At 40.4% G+C, this 24,674-nt stretch overlaps 2 protein-coding genes across 3 annotated transcripts in view; one reads left to right on the top strand and one right to left on the bottom strand.

Annotated features, from left to right (window-relative positions):
- The window catches only part of raph1a (Ras association (RalGDS/AF-6) and pleckstrin homology domains 1a), a 78,845-nt gene extending 75,113 nt beyond the window's left edge, over positions 1-3,732 (bottom strand). Inside the window, exon 1 of the mRNA XM_026143828.1 lies at positions 3,479-3,732. The gene's annotated coding sequence lies outside the window, so the exon portion shown is untranslated. The remainder of the gene's footprint in view (positions 1-3,478) is intronic.
- An 8,538-nt stretch (positions 3,733-12,270) lies between these two features.
- Positions 12,271-24,386, top strand: LOC113007926 (uncharacterized). 2 transcript variants are annotated; one of them, XM_026144992.1, is made up of 5 exons: positions 12,271-12,529; positions 15,222-15,349; positions 19,558-19,678; positions 21,373-21,527; positions 23,264-24,386. In XM_026144992.1, the coding sequence occupies exons 1-5, from the start codon at positions 12,460-12,462 to the stop codon at positions 23,336-23,338; spliced, it is 549 nt and encodes a 182-aa protein (XP_026000777.1). In that variant the 5' UTR covers positions 12,271-12,459; the 3' UTR covers positions 23,339-24,386. The 2 variants fall into 2 exon arrangements, with proteins under 2 accessions (XP_026000777.1, XP_026000775.1); XM_026144990.1 differs by lacking the exons at positions 21,373-21,527; positions 23,264-24,386 and having other exon boundaries at positions 19,558-20,928.
- Positions 24,387-24,674: the final 288 nt, after the last annotated feature.

Here is a 24,674-nt window from a genome sequence, read left to right as displayed (position 1 = left end):
TGAACGCACAGAGATGTGGTGCAGAATGTGCCGTGAAAATCCCACTCTAGGACAAAAACAGTGCCTTTTATATGGACGCAAACGCGCGCTGCAACTTCTTATCTGGTGCGCGTCTTTTATTTTGACAGCGAATGCGCACATGCGGACCACTTATGTGCACCCGTGTAAATAACATAATGTTCTGCCGGCTGTGTTGTTGGTTTTCTCTCGATTTCTGAGTCGACAAGCGCCTTTGTTACTGGGACCAGTCATTTTAAGAAAGGCCCCCATTAGAACCCATGAGAAATGCAAGAAATGCATTATTGCTCAGTCTGCAGTATCTTTCCCAGAACAAACACCAATTGCAAATAACATACTAAAAATAAACCTGAAAAATCAGTTTAGAACAGCTACTATGTTGCAAAGAGTGAACTACCACTGGCACAATGCAGCAGTCTGTGCAAACTTCAAAAAGCAAACGGCCTCGATCTTGGTTCCACTTGCCTCTTACCCGTGACTTCAGTGGAAATTTCAAATTCAGGATCTGACACAGACTGATTCATGTCCTACACAGTTCTTACAAGTTCATAGAAATTTCTGTTCAATTAGAACCAAGTGTTTGAGTTGATGATTGTAATTTTTATACAATGTTGTAATTTGTGTTTCAACAATTTTTTGATGAATGTTTTGTTTCCTTTACAATATTATACTTTAAAGTATAATATTGTAAAGGAAACAAAACATCAATCAAAAAATTGCTCTCTTTTTTATTCGGGCTACTTACATTTATTTTGGGCTACCAAAAACTGAAGAGTCCCTGCCCGAAGGGCTACCAGGGATTTTGAAATTTTGAGAGCCCTGCAATGGTTAGCCAAATGATGTTCACGATATTTAAACAATTTAAACATGTAATCCACACCTTGCCAGCAATAAGCAGCAACTCGTACTGCATCAATGCTAAAACCATCAAAAATGGTGTCACGCTGTTTAAAAAGGCGCCAGGCGACTAAATCAGCATGTTAGTGAGGGCACAGTGGACAGTGTAGTCCAGGGGCTGGTCACACATAGCTGGGGAAGCCTTGAGTGGAATTAGGGCATCTGAGATTTTTATACTCCAGTTCACTCTCAGCACCACCCGGAGACACGGGATCCTGCCCCACTTTGCCGCACGCGAGCGCGTTATCGAGGCGGGACTTCTCAAAACTGCCAGAACGATTAGACTGGAGCTCTGACGAGCCCAGTTCCAGACGTTTACGCCTTTACGAGTGGTTTTAAGAACATTTGGTTGAAATGAGGCATCACACATTTGAATGAGAAACGTTTAAAGCTGTTAGTGTGGTGAAATCATTCTGAATACTTTATATATCATTTCCTGTCTTGTGTCACGAGTGGACGCGATTAACTCCTCAGTTAAAGAAGAGTTTGTGATCACAGTCTCATTCCCACAAAATCAGTTGTAAGTACAACTTCATGTTGCACTACATCAGTACACTTACATCAGGCTTCTGTGACTGAACACACTACACTGCTCCTACATCTTCAGTCACACATTGGTACAAAGTGTGTGCCACAGCCCTTCCTTTTACTACAATGGTGAGTGAATGAAGCTTAGATCTTGTAGCTGTGGAGAGACTTGTGTAAAAACGTGTGCAGCTGTAGCAACAGGTCCACGGAGACACGAGCAGGAAAAACAACATGAGTCTTGTATGGAGATGCTGGAGCATCTGACCAGCAAAAACCAACATGCTTCGACACGGACGCTCTGAAACGACAGGAGGAAGCCTGTCGAAGAACCTTAGAGACGAGCACGGCAAGTGAACGCGTCAGGATGTTCATACCTGAAATCTTCCCAGCAAAGCTCCTGGAACAATCTCCCATGTGGAGCTGCAGGTTTGCCCTTCTAGCTGTTTGCCTGTTCGGTCTGGTTTGCACTCAGGAGTTTAAGATTAACCGTAACCACGTTAATCAGAGAAACTGCTCCATGTTCTGCTCTCTCTCATAGACTGTATATAAAAGACAGACATGAGTAACCATTGGATACTTCAAAAGGAAGATCTTTCGTCATTGCCATCTCACTACTTTTTGAAGTGGTCATGATAAACAGACTGGTTCTTATACAGCGCTTTCTACTCTACCTGAGCACTCACAGCACTTTATACAACACGCATTCAGCCATGCACACCAGCATGGAACATACAATTCAAATAGTAATACCAGCATGTGATAAAAAGTACTGATGATATTCTTCTTGGTTATAAAAAAAACAATCACAATAACTGTGGTTTGGCAGAAATATTGTGTAAGTGCCTGCATATTATATTAAAAAATAAGATCATTTTGTGTAATTTTAGCATTATTATTAACATGGCCTGTTGGAAGCTGTATCAAATCAGCGCCTGCTAAGCCACACCTCTAATGGCTGTAACACAACTAAACCACGCCCCTATATTTAGTGTCAATAATATGGCTGGCTGTGCAGGAAAGGCTTCCAAAAGGTCGGTTGTTGACATGTGAATCTGTGTGTTGTACAGTTGTGGGTTCAGCTAACCGCCCTGCTAGCATTTCCTAATACCACTGCACATCTCTACGGACTCAAAAACAAACAACACTGCACACACCGTAACCACCAACACTGAGGAGTGGAGTCACGTCATTTAAACACCTGACAGCTTACAGCAACACACATAAAAAATGGCTGACCACCACTTCTAACCCTGCTGGGTCCGTCAGTGTAGACGGACAGGAGTGTGAGCAGGAGGACAGACAAGAGAGGAAGTTAGACCCTGACGGTGCACGGGAGGAGGACAGACAGATGGCAGGCCTGCATGTCTAATGATGCTGCGTTTGGAAGGACTTTTAAAGAAGCCTCGGGGCGAGCCTTCGTCTGCTTATTACACAAAACATCACGAAAATGGAAACTGATGCTCAAATCACATCAATGCGCGTAATATGTGGATGCGATTTAACAGGACAGCAGTGAGTTGTGAGGCAGCTGCGGGGGACACGCCCATATCTGTGTAATGCTATATGAAGGCCACGCCTAGCTCGCGTCAGCCCGGCATGCCTGGCCTCGGAGCTACGCCGATATTCCGCCTGGAAAGGCGATGCAAGCCGGCTGCTGTTCCCCGGCGACCCTGCGCATACAGGCCGGGAGTGTGTGCGCAGCAGGCCCCGGCGCAGTGTGACACTACGAGCAGCGAGCCCGTGTGTGCACATGCAGACACCCCAGTGCCTTTTTTCTGTCACCCCCCCCCCTCACATCCTTCTCCTTTCTTTGCACACATGCAGCTTCTAACGGAATTAATTAGCTCTTATTGCAGCGGATGTTAACGAATGGAAATCGTGATGCATTTGTCACAAAACGAAAAAGCTCCGGTGTTCCAGCAGCCAGGAGAAGCCGCTTTAGTGCTTGATCCACAAAGGTTACCGAGAGAGAGGGAAAGGGTGAATGCGGTGCGATGAAGATGCGTTTAGGTGAGCGAGGAATCGGGCTACTTACTGTGCGGATCCAGGGAGGAAAAACCGCAGCCAGCAGCGGGAGACGGGACCGAGGAGTCCGCCGGGAGCTTCTGCGGTGTCACGGTGGACACTTCGCCGGGATTCTTGCCGGTTTTCACCGACTGCCCTTTTCCCAGATAGCCCAGATTCCACTGATTTCCCTTGCTGCTACACTGAATCCCAACACCGCTGCTGATACTGGAGGCTGGCACTCGGAGCACTTCCGGCGTGACTTTCACAATAAAACTAGAAAGATGAGCCCTTATTATTATTATTATTATTATTATTATTATTATTATTATTATTATTATTTAATAACTGACAATAAATAATGATAACATATTTATGTCATATTTATGTGTTTACATTGTAATGATAACTTTGTGGTAGCGGGCTACTCTCTTGTATATTAATTGTAGCTCATTTGCCTTAGGGAAAAAAAAGCATTATTATTAGTACTGACATTTGAGAATGCCACTTCTCATGTTTATTTGGCTAGGCTACACAATATTAAACACTTTTAGGTTCTATTTTTTATTTATCTCAATTTAGATTGGATTTTTTTTTTTTTTTTTTTTTTTGTCATTGTAGAAGTTAAACTGAGGGAAATAATCCAGTTCCAGACTCCACACAGACCAGTGTATATTACATAAAAAAGGAAGTTTTTGTTTTTTCTCTGTATATCAAATTTTAGATTTAAGGATTGAGAATAAAGTGCATATAAGGACCATACAAATAGGAATTAAGCTTTTACTGTGAAGCCGAAAACGCCTCACTTCCGGTATTCTGCAGTTTGACTTGACGCTACACCGGATCCCAAAAAAACTTGTGGGAGCGCGTATCCTCACACTGCGCGTTCCCGGTGGCTCATTTCCTGTCCTGCCCAACCCTTAAATCAGCCTTAACCAATCGGTGCTGATGAGTTCATTCTATTCTATTCTCATGTCATCTGTTTGAAAAGTTTATAATATAATATAATATAATATAATATAATATAATATAATATAATGGGCCAACATGTACCACGCACACACAAAATAGGCACCTGGTCCGATTTAAGAAGCTTTTTACATCCACGTGGTCAGACTTGGATACATCACTGTGTGCATGTGTGCACCAAGGCTGGACTGGGACAAAAAATCGGCCCGGGCATTTTGACTAGAGACCGGCCCACCAGGATAAAGATTGAAAATGTGATGTCATTCAGGGGTAAAACAGCAAAGGATTCTGGGAACTTGTGGCAAGAGGTACTAGCGCACGCAGGCTTTCAATTGAACTCAGTCACACAGCGATAATAAGAAACCCAAAAAATGTCAAGAAGCTGTTGTATTATTAACTGCAATAGCCGGTCGCATGACAGCCACGGGAAGCCGACGGGTAAAGAGATCGTTTTTTTTAATCGGATTACGTCGTTGAAGAGAAATTTTTTAAGCCATGTTTCCGAAGTAAGAGCCAACGGATGGTCTGGATATACCAAATATAACGTCTCAGAACACTCCAGCTCACATGTTAGTCTGCTCCAAGCATTCCCACAAAGGTCAGAGTTTTGTAGTAGTTATTACATCATTTTTCTTAACATAATTGATGATATAGGTTACAAGCAAGTCTGGCGCTGAACAGAAATTGTCGCGCTATGCTCCTTTATTTATTGTGCATAAATAGTGAATTGTCCTGACACAATATTGTGTTTCGCTTCTGTTATTATGGTACACTGACAAAAACATATACTTTTATTCACAGGATAAAACAGTTGTTTTGTATCACTAATTGTCCAGTGCGATTACAGCATACAATATTATTGTCACTGCTACATTTCTGTACCAGAAATTATTTCCACTACTAATTAATTACCGTTGAGCTCAAAGGTCCTATTAATAAACGGTTAACGAATGTGTATTTATGAAGACGATTTGTGAGACTGGTAAACTTATGATACGTACGATGGTCTTTCGTTCTACACGGTGCATTTCAAGGTCCTGCACCCATCCGTCGGTAAACTGTACCTGGGCTTGTTGCAGTGACCTGAAGTTACTAAACTTCATGAGTGTATGCACTCACTCCAAGAACCGTATAATTATAAATCTGAGCGTGGTGAAAGTTGGGCAGCACGCTAACGTCTTTTGTCCACTCTGTGTGCTCGTAAGGGTCTGACCCGTTCACTCCTTTGATTTTTTCCTCGTACACAGCAAATTCAAAAGTGTTAAATGTTTCGGTGTTAATAGTCTTCTTGCAAAAGTAGAGTTAATTTTACTCTAAGCAGAGTCACATTCTTTTAATGTAACTGAGGTGTAAAATGATAGTAGTTAAAATCGAGTGTTAAAAATGAGTGTTTCTCTGTCAAATCTGGAGGTGTTACAATGGAAACATTAACTCTTGACCTCTTAACTCTGAACTCCTAGACGGGCTATGACACCAACAGAGTAAATTCACAGACTCCGCCCCCAGCACGGCTCCAATCGAAGCTGAAGTGAAGCCGTTTCAGAACATTTTGCTCTACATATTTGAGTTGTTTGCCATGCTTGGTAAGTCATTTTTTCAAAGATTGTTTCAATTATTATTATGAGCTTTTACTTCTGTGGCTCTTTGGAGTTGAGACAAAGCTGTGTGAAAGGCATTAGCCATGTTGCTCGCTGATAGCATAATATTCTGTTTTAGCTAGCTGAAAGGTATTGTCTGCGGGCAAATACCACAGCCTTGAAAAAAAGCTTGCATGTGAATTTTCAGTCAAACTTTTGGTCAAATACACCTAAAACAATGTCTAGAATGTGAAATGTTGGTATAATGGTGCTGCTTGAAGCCTGAAAACGATTGCCCATAAAAAAAAAATAAAAAAAACACGAGCAAACAGCAGTAGCTGACGTCCTGACTGGATTCTACGTTAGCATAGATCCCTCCAGAGTTTTGTGCACACGGTTTAGGTAAAAATGAAAAAGGTTGAGGTTTTACATTTAGTTCAGTATTACCTGTTGCCTGTGTCTTTGTCTTTTGGGAAAATACTTTACACAAGTAATGGCTCAAAGAGGATTCCTTTTTTTTTTTTTTTACTGTGCTGCAATTGTTTACTGGATTATTTGTGCCATTAATTACTGTCAACTAATTTTTATTCAATCTCCGCACAGGATATGCTTGTGAAGATGGAATATGGGGGAGAGCAGAAGTGCGTTGAAGTTCCACAGAGGGATGAATGAAGGACATGCATATTGTATTGAAGAAATAAATGATGAGAATGCTGTTATTTGCATTTACCATGTCAGACCTTTTGATAAACAAAATTCTAATGAAAGTGAGAACATGTATACTGTTACATCTTTCAGAAAATGTTTTGAAATTGTGGTGCACAGTTCAGAATAAATGTTTTTCAAAAACCATTGCATCTTTTTAGTAAATGTTTATTTCCAAAAGAAATTTCTAGAAGTTCAGAACAGTAAAATTCCTGCTTTTTAGAATGAATTAGAAGATAACTCTTACGTAGTTAAACTAAAATACTCTTTGAGAGTTAATATATAAACTCTTAACACCAAGTGTTAAATTATCAACTTCAGACAGATTTGGTGTTTAACACTAAATCAGAGTTGACGTACCAACTCTCCAAAAAGAGTTAAATTAACACTCTCTGGTGTGGACCCATATAGACACTTTAATAGTGTTGAAATCAAATCCGACAGTGTTAATTTGGACATGCTGGATTTGCTGTGTATCTTTTCTTTGACTTTTCGTCGAGTCTGTCTTTGTACGGACCGGCATTGTTCTCCTTTTGTTTTGTACATTCCTATTTTGTGCGGCAAAGAAGAAACAAGAAGGTATTGGAACCGGAGAATGAACGTTTTGCGGTGCTGCAAATGCTTGCATTTGATGCGGTACTTGGATTGTTTTGCCACGAGTTCCCGGTATGCAATGCGCGAAAATCACGTGATTGCTAAACAAGGGGGAGGGTGCATCCGGCCTCCTCGGCTGTAATTGGTCCAGCCCAGAGTCGATCATGACCAATTGGCCAATCCAACACCTTTCATTATATATACCCTTCCTAAAAAAAAAAAAAAAAATCCATCGGCCCATAAAAACAAAAAATCGCCAGCGGCCCACCGGGCAAATGCCCGGTATGCCCGATGGCCAGTCCATCTATGGTGTGCACACAGTGATGTATGCAGATCCACACAAGCTTCATATTTTAATTTACTAAAAGGAGACCCCGACAGGATCAAATAATAATAATACGTTATTTTCTGGTATGTCTGGTAGCTCATATTAACACAACCCAACAATTATTATTATTATTATTATTATTATTATTTTAAAGGGTCTAACACCTAGCACACTTAAAATCAATCATTATATGTACAAAAGAAAAAATATTATGCTTTCTTCAAAGCACGGTCTGCAGGAGGTACGTCAGTTAGCGGAAAACAATCATGGCTCTCTCCATAGGACAAATATGTAGAACTGAAATGAGTTTCCAGAGAGCTCCCTCTAGTGTCAGACTGTCAGACTGCGCTGACTCGTCATTCTGCGCAGCAAAATTCAAAGATCTGTGTGAAAGCAAAGAAAGGCCAGGAGTGCAGAGGGTGCTGTAACACCTGTATCACAGCGTTCAAACACACTCTACTCTTCCTTTTGACATTTCTCTGTCAATGTGTGACAGAAAGTTATTAGTTACTGTTTTTTCTGTTTGTACTGCCAAGCATCATCATCATAGTCAAACATGGTGCATTTTTCACAATGGACTATCTGCTGAGTCCCATCAGGAGCCAATATGAAAATATTACTAGTATTATTATTATTTTCTAGCTACCAGCTTGCTACAAAGAGCACAACATTCTCCATGTGTCAAATCATAGTTATGGTCCACGAGACGATGGGAGAGACTCGCACACCTGTCCCTTATGAACGCCCTCACACATGACTTGAACGTTAAATGGGCTGATTGCTTTTCTTTTCTCCCGGAGCGCACAGAGCACTTTATACAACAGGCCGCATGTTTTCCTGTGCTTAAGAGGATTCTTGCCCATTGATATTTGCATATTTGGCATGCAAACTGGAGCAGCCAGGGATCAACCCACCAGTCTTCCAGTCAGTGGATGACCCACTCTACCTCCTGAGCTTCAGCCAGGTCCAACCAGTGGACAGTGAAAATGTCCTCATTGCGCCTCACGAAGAAACCTGTGAACACAAAGTCACATCTGACTATTATCATCACTGCACCCAGATAAAGGTGCTGCCCAGCTGGTGAACATTAGAGCCGGTTGGACACGACTATGCTGTGATTTCGAGCTGGGTAAAAGATGCTAAATTAGCTTTTCTCTCTCTCTCTCTCTCTCTCTCTCACACACACACACACACACACACACACACACACAACCGAGTTTAACAATGTAGCAGCTGTATTTCATTTTCTTTGCACTCACAGAAAAAAACTTTGTCTAATCCCAAGAATCCACCTGTCAGTGTTACAATGATGGAATTAAACCATTTTAAATGGGAGACCTGCTGGCTTCAATAAGACAGTTGATTTTTTTTACAGCAGAACACTTGGGGCTGCTGCAGAGAGGAAGGAAGAGGAGGAGGTACAAGCTGCAGCTCTCAGCCACAGACTTGCATGCTGTGTTTGGCACTAACTAGCTGAAGAGAGCCATTGCTATAAATCTCTGATGGGGTTAACTTTTTTATTGTTGCTCAAACTTTAGAGCTCAACCCTGCACTTGTGGGGTGCAAAGAGACTGCATGCCAAATAAGAACACCAATTTTCCAAAGCCAAAGCCAACAAAGAGCCGCAGATTAGACAAACAGAGACGAGCAGGCAGTGGAACTTTAACCTGGTGGTGCGCTCAGCGGGAGCGGGACGTCCCCTGCTGGCTTCCTCTGTTGACTTATAATAGAAAGACAATGGAAAAAGCAATCAAAGATTTCCACCCACTTATTACATATATGTATATTTTTTAAATGTGCATTACGTATCTCAGTACTTTGACGAGCTTTCCAACTCACAGCCCACGCTGCTAATTTGAAATGTCGGGACATTTTATTTTCATCCCCTTGCACAAAGCTGTGAGCTCGTCACTGGAGGAACAAGGGAAGGTTAATGGCTGCACATGTACACACAGTGTGTGGTGTGTGTGTGTGTGTGTTCAACCCGTCTATGAAGATGCATATTTTAAATATCAACTCAACACATGAGATGGAAGCATAACCACATTATTAACCTTTCCACAGAGCAGACGTCTTCCTCCCCACACCTGCAGGTAGTGCTTGCTCATAGGGATCATCAACAAAGCACGTTGAAGCGACTCTTGCTGTAAACTGGCACCGTGTGAATTTATGTGGCTGAACTGAATCCACATTACTGAAACACTTATGTAAATTCTGAAAAACTGAATGTTTTAACATTGCGTGTTAATTCTTCACGAGGCAACTTTGTTACAACTTTGACATGCCCTGTATGTTAGTACATGTACTAACATACAGGGCAACTACTCACCAAATGAATTTCACTGTTGTGGATATAACGTCTTAACTGGTTCATTGTTAATTATAAACGGACTTATCCTTTACTTGTATTTATTAGAAATATTACAGGGAGTGCAGAATTATTAGGCAAGTTGTATTTTTGAGGAATAATGTTATTATTGAACAACAAGCATGTTCTCAATGAACCCAAAAAACTCGTTAATATCAAAGCTGAATGTTGTTGGAAGTAGTTTTTAGTTTGTTTTTAGTTTGAGCTATTTTAGGGGGATATCTGTGTGTGCAGGTGACTATTACTGTGCATAATTATTAGGCAACTTAACAAAAAACAAATATATACCCATTTCAATGATTTATTTGTACCAGTGAAACCAATATAACATCTCCACATTCACAAATATACATTTCTGACATTCAAAAACAAAACAAAAACAAATCAGCGACCAATATAGCCACCTTTCTTTGCAAGGACACTCAAAAGCCTGCCATCCATGGATTCTGTCAGTGTTTTGATCTGTTCACCATCAACATTGCGTGCAGCAGCAACCACAGCCTCCCAGACACTGTTCAGAGAGGTGTACTGTTTTCCCTCCTTGTAAATCTCACATTTGATGATGGACCACAGGTTCTCAATGGGGTTCAGATCAGGAGAACAAGGAGGCCATGTCATTAGTTCTTCTTCTTTTATACCCTTTCTTGCAGCCACGCTGTGGAGTACTTGGACGCGTGTGATGGAGCATTGTCCTGCATGAAAATCATGTTTTTCTTGAAGGATGCAGACTTCTTCCTGTACCACTGCTTGAAGAAGGTGTCTTCCAGAAACTGGCAGTAGGACTGGGAGTTGAGCTTGACTCTATCCTCAACCCGAAAAGGCCCCACAAGCTCATCTTTGATGATACCAGCCCAAACCAGTACTCCACCTCCACCTTGCTGGCGTCTGAGTGGGACTGGAGCTCTCTGCCCTTTACCAATCCAGCCACGGGCCCATCAAGACTCACTCTCATTTCATCAGTCCATAAAACCTTAGAAAAACCAGTCTTGAGATATTTCTTGGCCCAGTCTTGACGTTTCAGCTTGTGTGTCTTGTTCAGTGGTGGTCGTCTTTCAGCCTTTCTTACCTTGGCCATGTCTCTGAGTATTGCACACCTTGTGCTTTTGGGCACTCCAGTGATGTTGCAGCTCTGAAATATGGCCAAACTGGTGGCAAGTGGCATCTTGGCAGCTGCACGCTTGACTTTTCTCAGTTCATGGGCAGTTATTTTGCGCCTTGGTTTTTCCACACGCTTCTTGCGACCCTGTTGACTATTTTGAATGAAACGCTTGATTGTTCGATGATCACGCTTCAGAAGCTTTGCAATTTTGAGACTGCTGCATCCCTCTGCAAGATATCTCACTATTTTTGACTTTTCTGAGCCTGTCAAGTCCTTCTTTTGACCCATTTTGCCAACGGAAAGGACGTTGCCTAATAATTATGCACACCTGATATAGGGTGTTGATGTCATTAGACCACACCCCTTCTCATTACAGAGATGCACATCACCTAATATGCTTAATTGGTAGTATCTATCTATCTATCTATCTATCTATCTATCTATCTATCTATCTATCTATCTATCTATCTATCTATCTATCTATCTATCTATCTATCTATCTATCTATCTATCTACCTTTTTAATTAATTAATTAATTAATACAGAAAGTGAGAGAGAGATAGGTTCATATGGGCCCCCCTTTTCATTTGTGTCAGTTTCTTTCATTGAAGCTGGTTTTCAAAACCCACAGATTTGGTCTTTTTTCCATTTTGTTTTAATTTCTTAAAAGAATTAAAAAAATGTGTGAAAGTGAAACATGTGGACACACACACACACACACACACACACACACACACACACACACACACACACACACACACACACACACACACACACACAGTTTACAGGTGAGTCTGCAGCAACATGTACACCCATATAAACACGTCCAACAAACATATCCAGTCTGAAAGTGTACATTTGCACATACAATGGATTTTTCACACACATGCGAGACAAACAAAACACACATGCAGTTAGTGGGTGAGGGAGAACTACAGACCACAGCAAGTCACACAGTTGGGTGAAAGTGGATCACATCAAAAGTCTCTGTTTTGTGTTCTTTTTTGTTACTCTGCGAATAAAAGCTGACTGACAGCCAGTATCAGCTACAACAACAAAGTGCAGGTTTAGTTTCAGTGCCCACTGCTTCAAAAACAAAACAAACAAACAAAAGCAACTGTAACTGTGCGTGTGTGTGTGTGGGGACACGTGGGTATTCGTTTTCTATGGTTTCATAGCTTCACACAGGAAATGTTCCTACCTGACAGTCACTCACTTCTCTTTACTGAACATGGTGTTTGTTAGCACGTGGCAAATAGCTTTCACGTAGTGAGGACTGTGATAACCCCCCTCACACCTTACAGGAAACAAAATCTGTCCTCGTCACAGACCAGCATCAAACACGGGCAGCTTAGCTTCAGAGGACAGCAAGATGAGGCTGAGGGCTCTGTGGATGGTGGTGATGGTGTGCTTCAGTGATGGAGAAGGCACAGAATGCTCAGGTAAGACCAGTGAATTTGTGAAATAACTTCAGTTATTTGTATAAGTGAGTGTATTAATCAATGTGACGACTTTCAGAATGACAGAGCTGTCGCGTGTCGGATTCTTGTGCTTTTACTGACTTTGCAGTGGTTATAAAGCGAGTTTGTTATGGACACAAAATGTTCTTTCTTGTACTGCATACTGTGGGACACCAAATGAAATACTAATACATGGCTCACAAATAACTTTTAGTACACAACATGTACACTCTGAGAAACAGTAGAAAGTCAAATCTACACTGACATAAACCCTCACACGGGAAAGTTTGATAAGCTGGCTTGACTCGGAAAACTATGCAAACTGACGGGCTCAAAAAACGAGAAAAACTAAAGAGTGAGTTATTCTTTAGTGCAGCTCTTTGACTGGATACTGGATGAATCAGATGTGAGGTATATAACCTCAGAATGAATGACCTAGATGTCATATTCTGCCACACACAATCACAGGAACGCTGGTTTTTATAGCAGTAAAACTGTGAATAACTACACTTTTACACTGTGCTGCACCACAGAAAGAACAGCCCTGAAAATGAGACAATATCTCTGGGCGACGTTGCCTTTTTAATTTGAGAGTTCAGAGGAGAATGGCCAGACATGTTCCAGCTATTTAAAGCAGAAACCTGCCTGAGAAGACGAAACCATCCACAGAGCAGACATGGAGACAAAAGGTACCTAAGAAAACTACAATCAGCACAGCAGGGCGAGGGACTAAAGCACAAACAGATAAACATATGAACACAAATCCTTTCTTAAAACAAAGACAGTCCAGAATACAAAACTAGAGATACTAGCAATAAAGAAGAGTAAACCGAGAACACCATGACTGTGAATGATCCAACAGTTACTTTATTGTTTCATACAACACAAAGAGAAACTGTTGCAAAGCTCTTAGTAATAAACAGAAGCTTCTTCTTTTATGGTCACAAAAGTGTGACAAATCATAAACACTTAAAAAAAAAAAATAATGATGATAATAGTAGTAATTTAAAAGACTGTGAGTTTAAATTTTCTGAGACAGTGTTTGTTCATACACAGTGTCAGCAGCACTTAAAGAAAGAACAAATTCAGATTTGAAAACATGGATCAATCAGTGATTCCTGCACAGTTTATGCACTGATATGTATGTACACTGTAAAAATGACTCAAATGGCCTTCACATGGGAATATGGACCAAAATCTCCAAGGACTGTTTCCAGCAGCTTGTTGAATCAAGTCAAAAGGGTCCAACCAGTGCTAATGAAGCGTCCCTGAGAAACTGGCTGCTGAGTGATCCCAGTACAAGATTTTAAGGAGACAATCTGTGTTTGGACAAATAAAGAAAACAAAAGGATTATACTCGTAGGTTTCAGTCAAAGAGCCTTTTCACACATTCTGACACATTTCATTCAGTGTGTTGTGTCAGTGGTGCTTCAATTTTCTGGTTTCTTACCTTCCTGGTTTTGATTGCCCTTTCCATGCTGGGCTGTCTGGTTTCTTCCAACAGTATAAAGACACTGAGGTTAACACCGTGCATAGAAGCTCCATGTGCCATCATATTTAGGTTAAAAACAGTCATGAGAGGATCAAGTCTGATGTCCAGGAACACTCACAGTTTAAAAGAAAATACAGCGGTTTGAAAAGTGTGTTAGGGGTACAGCAGCACGACACTCTCTAGTTAACCCTGGTTTTCCTAAAACGTAACCTGGATCATATTTTACTTGTTGACTGAAAAATTGTAAACTGGGGAATTCCAGGTAAGAAGCTGAAAATGTTTTGGTTCATGTTTCAGTTCTTCTTTGACAACAACTGACAGAAATCCCAGTTCGACCACAGATCAGAGCGTGCCTGCAGGGATGGGATTTGAGCCTGGAGTGGCAAACCTGAGCTGGACATCAGAGTTGTGTCAGAGCAGCATGTTCCAGCAAGTTTGCAGAACCAGTGATGATACTACAGGTTGTGTCAATGACATCAAACAAGGGCAGGCTGAATGCTCTGTTTTGTTCATTTTCATTCTAGGAGTTTTATTTCTCCACCAGTAGGGAACAAAAACACTCCTTTAAATCTGTGAAGTGACCACTGATCTGTTACTAGTGTCAAAGTTGGGAGATAAAGCAGCCCTGACCAGGCTGCACCTTTTGCTGGATTGAAGCACTGTTGTGGCTCATCTTGAACACTGGGGTGTCTTTAAGGACACTGATGCAGCCTTATCTTTAGGCTAGGACCTCCCCTGTGTGTGTTGCTATAATTCACTGTACCTACATTAGTAACCTGCTGTTCTCTGGTTGTTGTTGCCAGTATACAGCTGTTTACTCGTGGGGTGTGTACATTTGCACACAGTAGAGCTGTGTCAGTGAGAGCTGTGCCTAAAAGTGCTTCATAAATATTTTGACTGACTTACTATTTGTTTTGTGTTCATACTAACTTTGAGCAGAACATTGAACAAAAGCAGAGAAAAGTGCAACAGTTCACGTTGGCATGGGTTACAACATTGTCGGGGTTGGGTGAGAAAAATGTACTGCTTACATGTATTCAGGTTTCACAGTCTTCCAGGTCCTGGGAGCACGCACATCATGCTTGTACATTACAACGCTGAGCATTGCTGTTTGTCCATTATGACAGGTAGCCTCTGCACAACTTCATCCTTTGTTGCTTGGACTCTGTTTTTGTCCATCAGGTGGACCTGTCATCTCAGTGACCGAATCCAGTAAAGTGATGTTTCCATGTCCACGTATCCAAGCCTCAGAGATGAAATATCAGCTAATCTTCAATGACAAACCCATCAGTAAAGTCAGCCTGGATAAGGTCAGTGTGTGAGCTTGTAGCTTTCTTTAGCTGTTTCCTTACTAAGGACATTCATTAAAAACCTTTCAGTATAGATTTTTGTATCATTCAAATATGTTGAATTTCTGTGTCATAGGCGCTGGAGCACATGCAGCACACCTAGCCAGTATGCACCACAGTAATGTAAACAGTTTATGTTGAAGTCATAGTATTCATTTATGTCTCAGAGAAAACTTTGATGAAATGAAAGTCAGATTGCAAGAACTGCTGATCTCTGCCACACGGGAAAACCACAGTGTCTCCTCTGCACTGCACTGAGATCCCATGCAAGTTGGGGTTTCTATTTGTTCACAGTGTGCAGTATCACAATGCAGATGCACTGAATTTTGAAAGCTGTGAGCAATCAAGGCCGTGACATCGACATGTGATGGCAAGCTGACAATTAAAATTGCTGCATGGACCTCTATATCTATTTTTGTGAGGTATTACGCATCTTTGTGCGGAACATCTTTGGTCCCCGTCGTCGTCCCCTGTCTTCAAAAAGACACTTTGTCATTTGAAGCTTTGATGACAGAAATCGAGAGCTCTGTCTGAGACTTCAAAATGTCCCATAGGTGTATGAGCGGAGTTGAGATCTGGGGACTGTGATGGCCTTAGCATAGGAACATCATCACAATCTTTGTTGTCACTGTGTTTTAAGAACAATGACAACTGTATGCAAACCGTTCAGTGCAAGTGAAAAGAATCAAAATCAGAAATACTTTATTAACCCCGAAAGAAATGATGGGAAGGACAAACTGAGGAGGGAGAAGCTGTACCTGTGTTGGGTTACTGTTTCATGTTGAGTCAAAGGCTCTTGGTGACATCATACGTCAGCATATGGATGAAACAGTAATCAGTGGCTGTTGGTATAATATTCCTTTAACTAAATGTCAGGCTGACTTCTTTAGAAAGCTGTATTACAGTTTCACTGACTGTTAAACCAATTTATGTGGTTGCTTCAGATCATACCTCCCCCACAGACCCCCAAACCCACATGTGAACTTCAAATTCAACTGATTGATGTAAAAATTCATGCAAAAGATCCACAACAGTATGTGCAGAAAGACATTTAAGTAATGTTTTACATTAAATTACATTTTATTTCATTAATGTAGTGTCACAATATTATATATATATATATATATATATATATATATATATATATATGTGTGTGTGTGTGTGTGTGTGTGTGTGTGTGTGTGTGTGTGTGTGTGTGTGTTGTGCATAGCATTATATACATATTGTGAATATACAATGTCTTTTCAGTGTTTTCCTTGTTTTCTGAAGTGTAGTTTTTATTTTTTCAGGTAACTCACATTTTAGTTTGAGTTATTTGTCTTTAGTGTGGCTGAACATTATCACCTTTCTTCTTCACGATAAAGGTCAAGTATAGAAACTGCCACCCGTGATCAACAGCAAAATCCCTGTAAATAGCACTTTAAGCAACATTACTATACTTGTTGCAGTCAGTTGGTCAGTATTCATAAATCAGTGTTATGTATGTTATGTATATTTTTAAGACATACACATAAACACATGTAACTTATTTTTAATTTCTAAATGTAACGTCTCTCCTATAATCAGGATGTGCATGACTGGCATGATTGTATCATTTCACCACACACAAAAAGATAATACTGACGTCACTGAGCTCTGTGTCACACACTTTCAGACTATATATATAAATTCAAATTCAAATTCAAATTTTATTTGTCACGTACACAGTCATACACAGTACGATATGTCGTGAAATGCTTGGACAACTGCTCGTGACCTAAAGAAAACAAAAAAGGAAAAGGCTATGAATAAGATAGGAAATAAATATGAAAAATTAAAAAGGGTAAATTTAACTAGGAAGGAATAGAATATAAATTAAGGTTAAAAATGAAATAACTGTACAACACAAATTAGAATGAAGGGTAAATTTAACTGGGAAGAATAAGATAAAGATAAATATATAAATTAAAGTTGAAAATAAAATAACTGTACAACAAAATACAATACACAATATAGAACTATATAAGAATGTATGAAGAAATCTAAATATAAATAAATATATACACAATAACAGCAGCTGTACAAGTATTAACCGGAAATGAAGAATATAGTGACCAGTGTTGTGCAAAACCAAAGTCCAGAAAGTCCAGTGTGTGTGTAAGAACTGTATGTGTGGGTCAGTACTGTGTGGTGGTGTGATTATATATATATATATACTTAATGCATACTGCAGTAATTATTGATTACTCTTTCCTCTTGTATTTTCTCTAATATTTTGGAAAAAGCCTGTGTAAAGCCGGGTAAATGAGACATGTGTGGTAGATGAGTTTACTGAAGTCAGCCATCCAAGGCAACGGACAGAGCACAAGAGTGGTGAAGAGGAGGCAGGGTGACAGAACAATAGTAGCAAGAGTGAAAGGGGAGGTTTACCAGATGTTAGTGAGAGCTTTGATGTATGGTTTGGAGATGGGGGCATTGACAAAAGAGACAGGATACTGGACTGGAAGTGGCAGAGTTTTCAAGATTTTCACTGGGAGAGTCCAGAATGACAGGATTAGAAATGAGAACATCAGAGGTTCAGGTTGAGCAGTTTGGAGAGGCGAGGCTGAGATGGTGTGGACATGTGCAGTCTGAGCACATGACAACCATCTATGTTTAACCCATGTGTGAACCTAATGAGCTCTGCTTCTTTCAAACTTGCTCCTTTGAATTAAACATATAAAAAAGCTCTATAACTCAATGTTATGAGCCATATTAAAATGATAAAAGCAGTTAATCTGAACAATAGTTCAAATAAATCAACTCAGAGAAAGACGGAGTCACAGAAACAGCGTAGATAAGAAAAGTAAATATTTTATTTTTAGTTAATAAAGTACGTGCTCTATTTCAATCAGTGTGAACATTCAGAGGCATCCATGCATGAGCTGATTGTGTGCTGCTGACTGGGTCTGTGGGGCAACAGTCTAAACATGGCTGACGAGGCTCCCGCTCTATGGCCACCTCGTCTGGTGGATTACAGTAACGCCTTACAAGTAACGCGTTACTGTAATCCAATTACTTTTTTCAAGTAACGAGTAAAGTAAGGGATTACTATTGCAAAAAAGGTAATTAGATCACTGTTACTTTCCCGTAAGCACACTGCGTTACTAAAACCGTGATTTTTCTGCGAGAATGTCTCACGACAGTGACGTAAGCGAGTGCGACGTTCGTGACAACAGCTGTGTGCAGATCAACAATGGATCACATATCGAGTGCAGAGAGAGTATGAGCGTGCAGCGTTTAAAGCGTGGAAGTACTGACCTTACTTTGAGTTTGATTCCATAAAAAGGGACAAAAACATTAGTGTCCGCTGTGCGTGGGAAGAAAACTTCTTTTTACAGCGAAAAACCCCTAAACGCCCGAGAAAGCACCAAATACGCTGCCGCTGGAATGTGACATTTACAGAGAAACTGCCGTATCCTTCCACTGACCGCCGCGGCACACCTGCCCCAGGGCAAACCTCCGCCTGCCCCACTCCTGCTCTACAGGTGAAAATAGAGCAACAGGACCGCTGAGTCTTTGACTTTTTTATTTGTTTTCTGCTGTTTTACTTGCGTCTATTTAAAAGACTGAGTGTAAACACAAAACACTACTTTATCTTATGTGCTGGAATGTGCAGAAAATAGGTTTAGATGTTAAACAAATTTCTTCCAGTCAGAGAATGTTGCAGATAATTAAATCTTTGCTTGATGCATAAAGTTTTAAAGTTTAAAAAGAGACGTTTTCATTTGATTACATTCTGTATGATGGATTATGCAGAAAAAGTAGAATTGGGCTGAAAGATCCAAGACGTCATTACCTATTTAGGGGATAAATCATGTTTTAAAAAGTAACTAAGTAACTAATTACTTTTGAAAATAAGTGATCAGTAAAGAAACAGGATTACTTTTTTCGGGAGGTAATCAGTAATTAGTTACTGATTACTTTTTTCAAGTAACTTGACCAACACTGCCGGTGGGACACTGGAAAATCCGAAACCGAAAAATCATCTCCTGGACGTGCCTCGGGGTCTCCATGTGGTAGGACATGCCTGAGACATCTCTCCTCGGCCTGAGTGACATCCCAGCCAGATGCCGGAAACACCTGGACTCACTCCATTCAATGAATTCAGTTGAAATGATGGTGAATGATTGCTTGTTTTCTTTATACAGAACCACACTGCACAGTTTGAAGTCACAGTGAGTGAGAGTGGGGTGTACTCCTGCATCACTGAGAAGATTTATCCTCCACCATACAAACAGAGCTGTCAGAGAATCCAAGTCAATGTGACCGGTAAAACACGTACACACAAACTCATTAAGAAAACCATTGCTTTCCATTCTGTGTGTGAGATCATGAATTGTCTGATTGTCTCTATGTTTGTATGTCTTAGTCTGTGTGTTACCCAGGTGTCTCTTCTCTGTCCTTTTACCTCATGTATGTCCAAGTCCTCAGTTTTCCTCGGTGTCGTGCGAGCGCCTGATGCTGTGCGCTCTGTTTGTTCCATGTCTAGTTTCTTATATGACCGAGTTTGCTGCGTTCGGGTGCACCTCCCACCTACCTACATGCCAAATAGTGACATTAAGTGCAAAAAACAGTAAAAATGAATCCAGCAGTTATGAACCTGGTAATTCAATAATTTATCTGTTCTGTTTATTTTCTACATACAGCCGCATAGAATTATGTGAGGTAAGACTGAATCCAAAAACTTTTAAATTCCTCTTGCAGAGTCTCACAAAGCTTAAAACAAAAACAAGTGCTGGTGAGTTGCAGCCTCCTGGAGTCTGGTTACGCTCTTTGCACATCACAGACTCAGATAAAGAGACTTTTCACACTCAGTCTTTGACTCCCTGCTTAATTAGGTTATTCGATCATAGTTATGCAGAGTCCCTGCAGCTGGTAGGACCACATGTATGTCTGTGTGGTCAGAAGATTGAAAGTCCCTGCAAACAGTATTGAGGACAGCAGAGGGTCTTCCCCACATCCAGGTCACTGCACAGGAACACTGTCTGAGCAGAACAAATACATTACAAAGTCTCTTCTCCCCGCTGACGAGGCTCTAAAGGTTCACAGCGGGTAAAATAAATATGAAAGATGTCACCAGTTTTAAGTACATATATTTCTAAAGGTGCTAATTTAATGCTAACTTTGAATTCTGACCAGATCTGCAGTCCACACAAACCAACAAATGAAACCACAGATGCTCACAAATGAGATTATGAGGAATAATCATAAATGACATTGAAAAAGTATTGAACACATGCAGAAAGGGAGGTGTGAAAGGCACGGGATGTCAGGACAGCTGAAATCAGTCATGTGGGGAGGGGAGTGGGGTAAGCAGCCCTGCTACTCACTGCTGCTCCCCACCAGTTGTTGTTGCTTCCTAAAATACTGAAGGGTCCAGTGAGCATTGTTGGGGCCATAATCTGCAAGTGGAAAGAACATAATTTCACCATAAACTGGCCACAACCAGACAGATTTCAGACAGAATGAACAGCATGATCAGGAGAGCCAAGGAGCATCTGACCTGGGATCAGCAGGTATGATCGTTTCAAAGAAAACATGAACTGAAGAAGCTTCTCGGATGAGAGGTGAAACGTCTTCAAGCAACTTAAAGAAGTCCAGACGCTTTTCTTTGCAAGCTCCTTTGAAAACAATAAGTAATGCACTCAGCCGCCCATATTCAGACTCTAATGCTGTAAAAACAAACATGTTAAAGTGAATTTAAAGTTTGCTGAACAACATTTAGACAAGCCTGTGCAATACTGGGAAATATAGTCGTGTCAGATGAGACTAAAACTGGAAAACTCTTTGGATGCCATCATGCATGCCATGTTTGGAGGTCACAAAGTACCCCAAAACACCACACCAACAGTGAGGTTTAGGTGGGGACATCAAGGAAGGATTTCAGAGGTACTTTTCCCACATGAATGTGAAATATAATATATAATGATAATAATATAAACTGTACTCTTATGGAATTTCAGATGGGAAGAATTGGACATCAATCAACGACAGCATCATACCTGTTAAGGACTGTCCATGCAATCCTCCATTAATCCCAGAGGTGGTGATGTGGGCGGGATCTTGTGCTTTATTGGTCTACAGCCTGACAATCACCTGCATAACCATTGCTATATGGGTAAGAATAAGAAGATGGATTTCACTCATTTGTCCACATAAAAGTAGCCAAAGCAGGTAAAAGGATCAAAATGGGGTAACCATGGAGATACCTTTGTACACAGACGCCTCCTGGGCCTGCTTCTCTTGATCAGTGTTAGTGAAAGTAGAAAACATATGACACAAAATAGAAATGGTCAAAGTTATATGTGACTGACAGTAGAAAACATGGTGAGGTTATCCATGTTACTGGATCAGGAATTCACTTCAGAAAGATGGTTTCTGCCTTTTTATGTCATTCTTATCACTGATCTGGGTTCAGGGGGTTACTTTCCTCACAAGTTTCTTTCATATCATTAATTCAATATTTTAAAACCAAATTGCCACATTATGTCACAGCTGGAGTCACGAGAAACTTCATAAACTGCAGACGACATTAGGGATGAAAATTAGACACAGTTTACTGTCCATATGTGTCTGATTGAAAGATGAGGAGAGAGCTGTAGTGCAGTGGACTGGGCTAATGAGGGAACTGAGGCATCATCTTTCTTTTCTCTGTAAGCTAAATTTGTGGATTGTAAGCTATAATTTAACATTCTCAGCTCAGCAGTTGTGAGTTGTCTGGGGAAAGAGCATGTTCAATTTTAGAAAAATCTCAGTATACATGAATACAAATCACTCTATTGGGCTTGAATGCAAAATTCAGTGGTGTAGGACAGATATTAGTTCTTATGAGCATCATTCTGTAAGAGCCATTAGCTGAACCGTTCCTCAGCTCCTGTGCAGAGGTCAAATCCTAAAATATCTGCAAACGACACCGTGTCTCTCTGCACATGTTTGCAGGCAGTAATATTCAAAATAGCGAGCTCATCAGCTTTAACTCATCAACGGTAGAGGTAATGAAGAAGAAACCAGATGCATTACCAAGAAGACGGAAAGCTTTCTCACTGGGTTTTTAGCAGACGTAGCTGATTTTATCAGTTCAGACATTTTCAGCTGATATCAGTTTGTAGATGCTAACCCACTGAAATATGACTGAGATAGCTGAAGCTTGCAAAACAACTAAACCAAAGCAGTTTTTATGCGGTTGAGTGTTTTTGTATAGCACACTCAGTGTGAGATAACCCACCCCCTTCTTCCTAGTGTAAAAACAGCACTTGAAGCCTCGATGTGAGGATTTCTGTCATTTCCATTTGGTCACAAAAAACGGTCATGATGAAACTGCACACTGATGAGACGGACAGCATGTAGCTCTAGGTGCACACCAAAGACAACCCTCCACTTTCAAACATAATATTAATAATATTTACGAGCAGACATGACCCAGATTGAGTGACTGAAGCTCAGCAGGAAAGTGTTTACAGAGGTCAGCTGTTCCTCCACAGGACTGGAAGTCTGTTTGCAACCACAGCTACAGCCACCTGGTGGCCTTCAGATAGAATGCAGCTTTAAGCCACTTCACTGACTTCATTTTTCCAAATCAGGACCTACATCCATGTTTTATACTGTCTATGATTTCTGCTAACAGTGTGTAATTTGTGTATAATAATTAGGAGTCATGCAGTAAATAAGAGCCATTCATATCAAAGTAACCACAGAGGGTAGGTGTGTCTATACGCTTTTTAAGGTACACCTGTTAAGCTGCCTGTTGATGCAAATATCTAATAAGCCACACATGGCAGCAACTCTGTGTATAGTGTGCTGTATTCATCTAAAAACACACAACAACAATATGTCTGTCGGTTTTGTGTTCCTTAGAAAAAGCAGAAGAAAGAAGAGATGGAAAGTGTTGTGTATGAAAACACCAGACCCAGGAAATCTCCCAAACCTTAACTGCTGCTTATGGCAATCATCCATAAATATCACGAGTATTAAACCTAGGAATGCTGCCAACACCATTTAGTACAAGTCAGAGGACTACTGCGTAGGTATGGAAAAGATTCACCTGTTGGGGTCTTTACCAAGTTGTTTTTTGATGTTGTTTGTATGTTTTCTGATGGTTAGTCTAAACGGCGTGGACATGCACAGCACATTTAATGGTATGTCTGGATTTCAGGCATTTGTTTTATGGTTGGTGCTTCGTAGGATTAGGATTAGCACACGTGATGAGTTAGGCTTACCTAACACCATCACAAGGCTGTTTGTCTAAACCTTTCAATTTTTACAATTACCAAAAGGAAAAACAGTATAGACAGATAATAGTAGAATTATTGTTAATTATTCTTATTTAAACTTGTTGATATTAACCAGGTCACTGATGACCCATCCAGGGTAAGGGAGCAGAATCTGGGCTTAGAATCCCCATCTTTCTGTAGGACATTCATCCACCACCCAAAGGCCAAAAACTTTAATGGAAACAACAGTAATGACATTAACTTAATCCAAGATGTAACATGTTCTGGTCCTGGAAGATTTGCCTGTTTAGCATGTACTCAAAGCAAAGTCCAACTCTGGATGACTCTGTGGGTGTCAACTGAAAATACTACATGTATACTGAGAAACCATCAGTTAGACACATTACTTATGTAGCAATGTCAACAGACTTTCAGACAAAGAATTGGGGAAATAAAATATTTCAATACACAAAACTTAACACAAAAAGAAAATATAAATAAACAAATTTGTCAAACTGTTCTGACTTCAAAGCACTTTCAGCTTTTAGATCAGTTCACTGTAGCTTGAACCCTAGAAACCCTAGAAAGTCCCAGAACAGAAGAAGTGCACACTGAAAATGTATGTAAGAGTGTAAGTGTATGTAAGTGTGTAAATGTATGTAAGAGTGATCCTTTAGCTTTGCTTTGCTTAATATGTGGCTAAGTGCAACCCTGAGTGGTTCAGCAGAGCACTGGTGGTTGTTAAAAGTTAAAATATTTAAGAACAGTTTAAAACATTTTGTTTGATCTTTACTTTTTTCTTATGTATTATTATTATTATTATTATTATTATTATTATTGTTGTTGTTGTATTACTTGTTTAATTAATGATAAAGTCTGTCCCACTACTGTGAAGTATATGTACATTACATGTTGCACAGTAAACACCTTTGCTATAAACATGAGATGTTTTAAAATAGAAAAAATCATGTGTATTTTTAGAACATTTTGCCATTATGTAATGACTGTGTTCACTTCTGGGACTGATGTGCTGAAAATCTATTTCCTTCTCTTGT

The sequence above is a fragment of the Astatotilapia calliptera genome, chromosome 16, assembly GCF_900246225.1.
Source record: "Astatotilapia calliptera chromosome 16, fAstCal1.2, whole genome shotgun sequence".
Classification (NCBI taxonomy): domain Eukaryota; kingdom Metazoa; phylum Chordata; class Actinopteri; order Cichliformes; family Cichlidae; genus Astatotilapia; species Astatotilapia calliptera.
The sequence above is the reverse complement of the archived record's forward strand: the minus strand, read 5'-3'. Positions and strand labels throughout refer to the sequence as shown.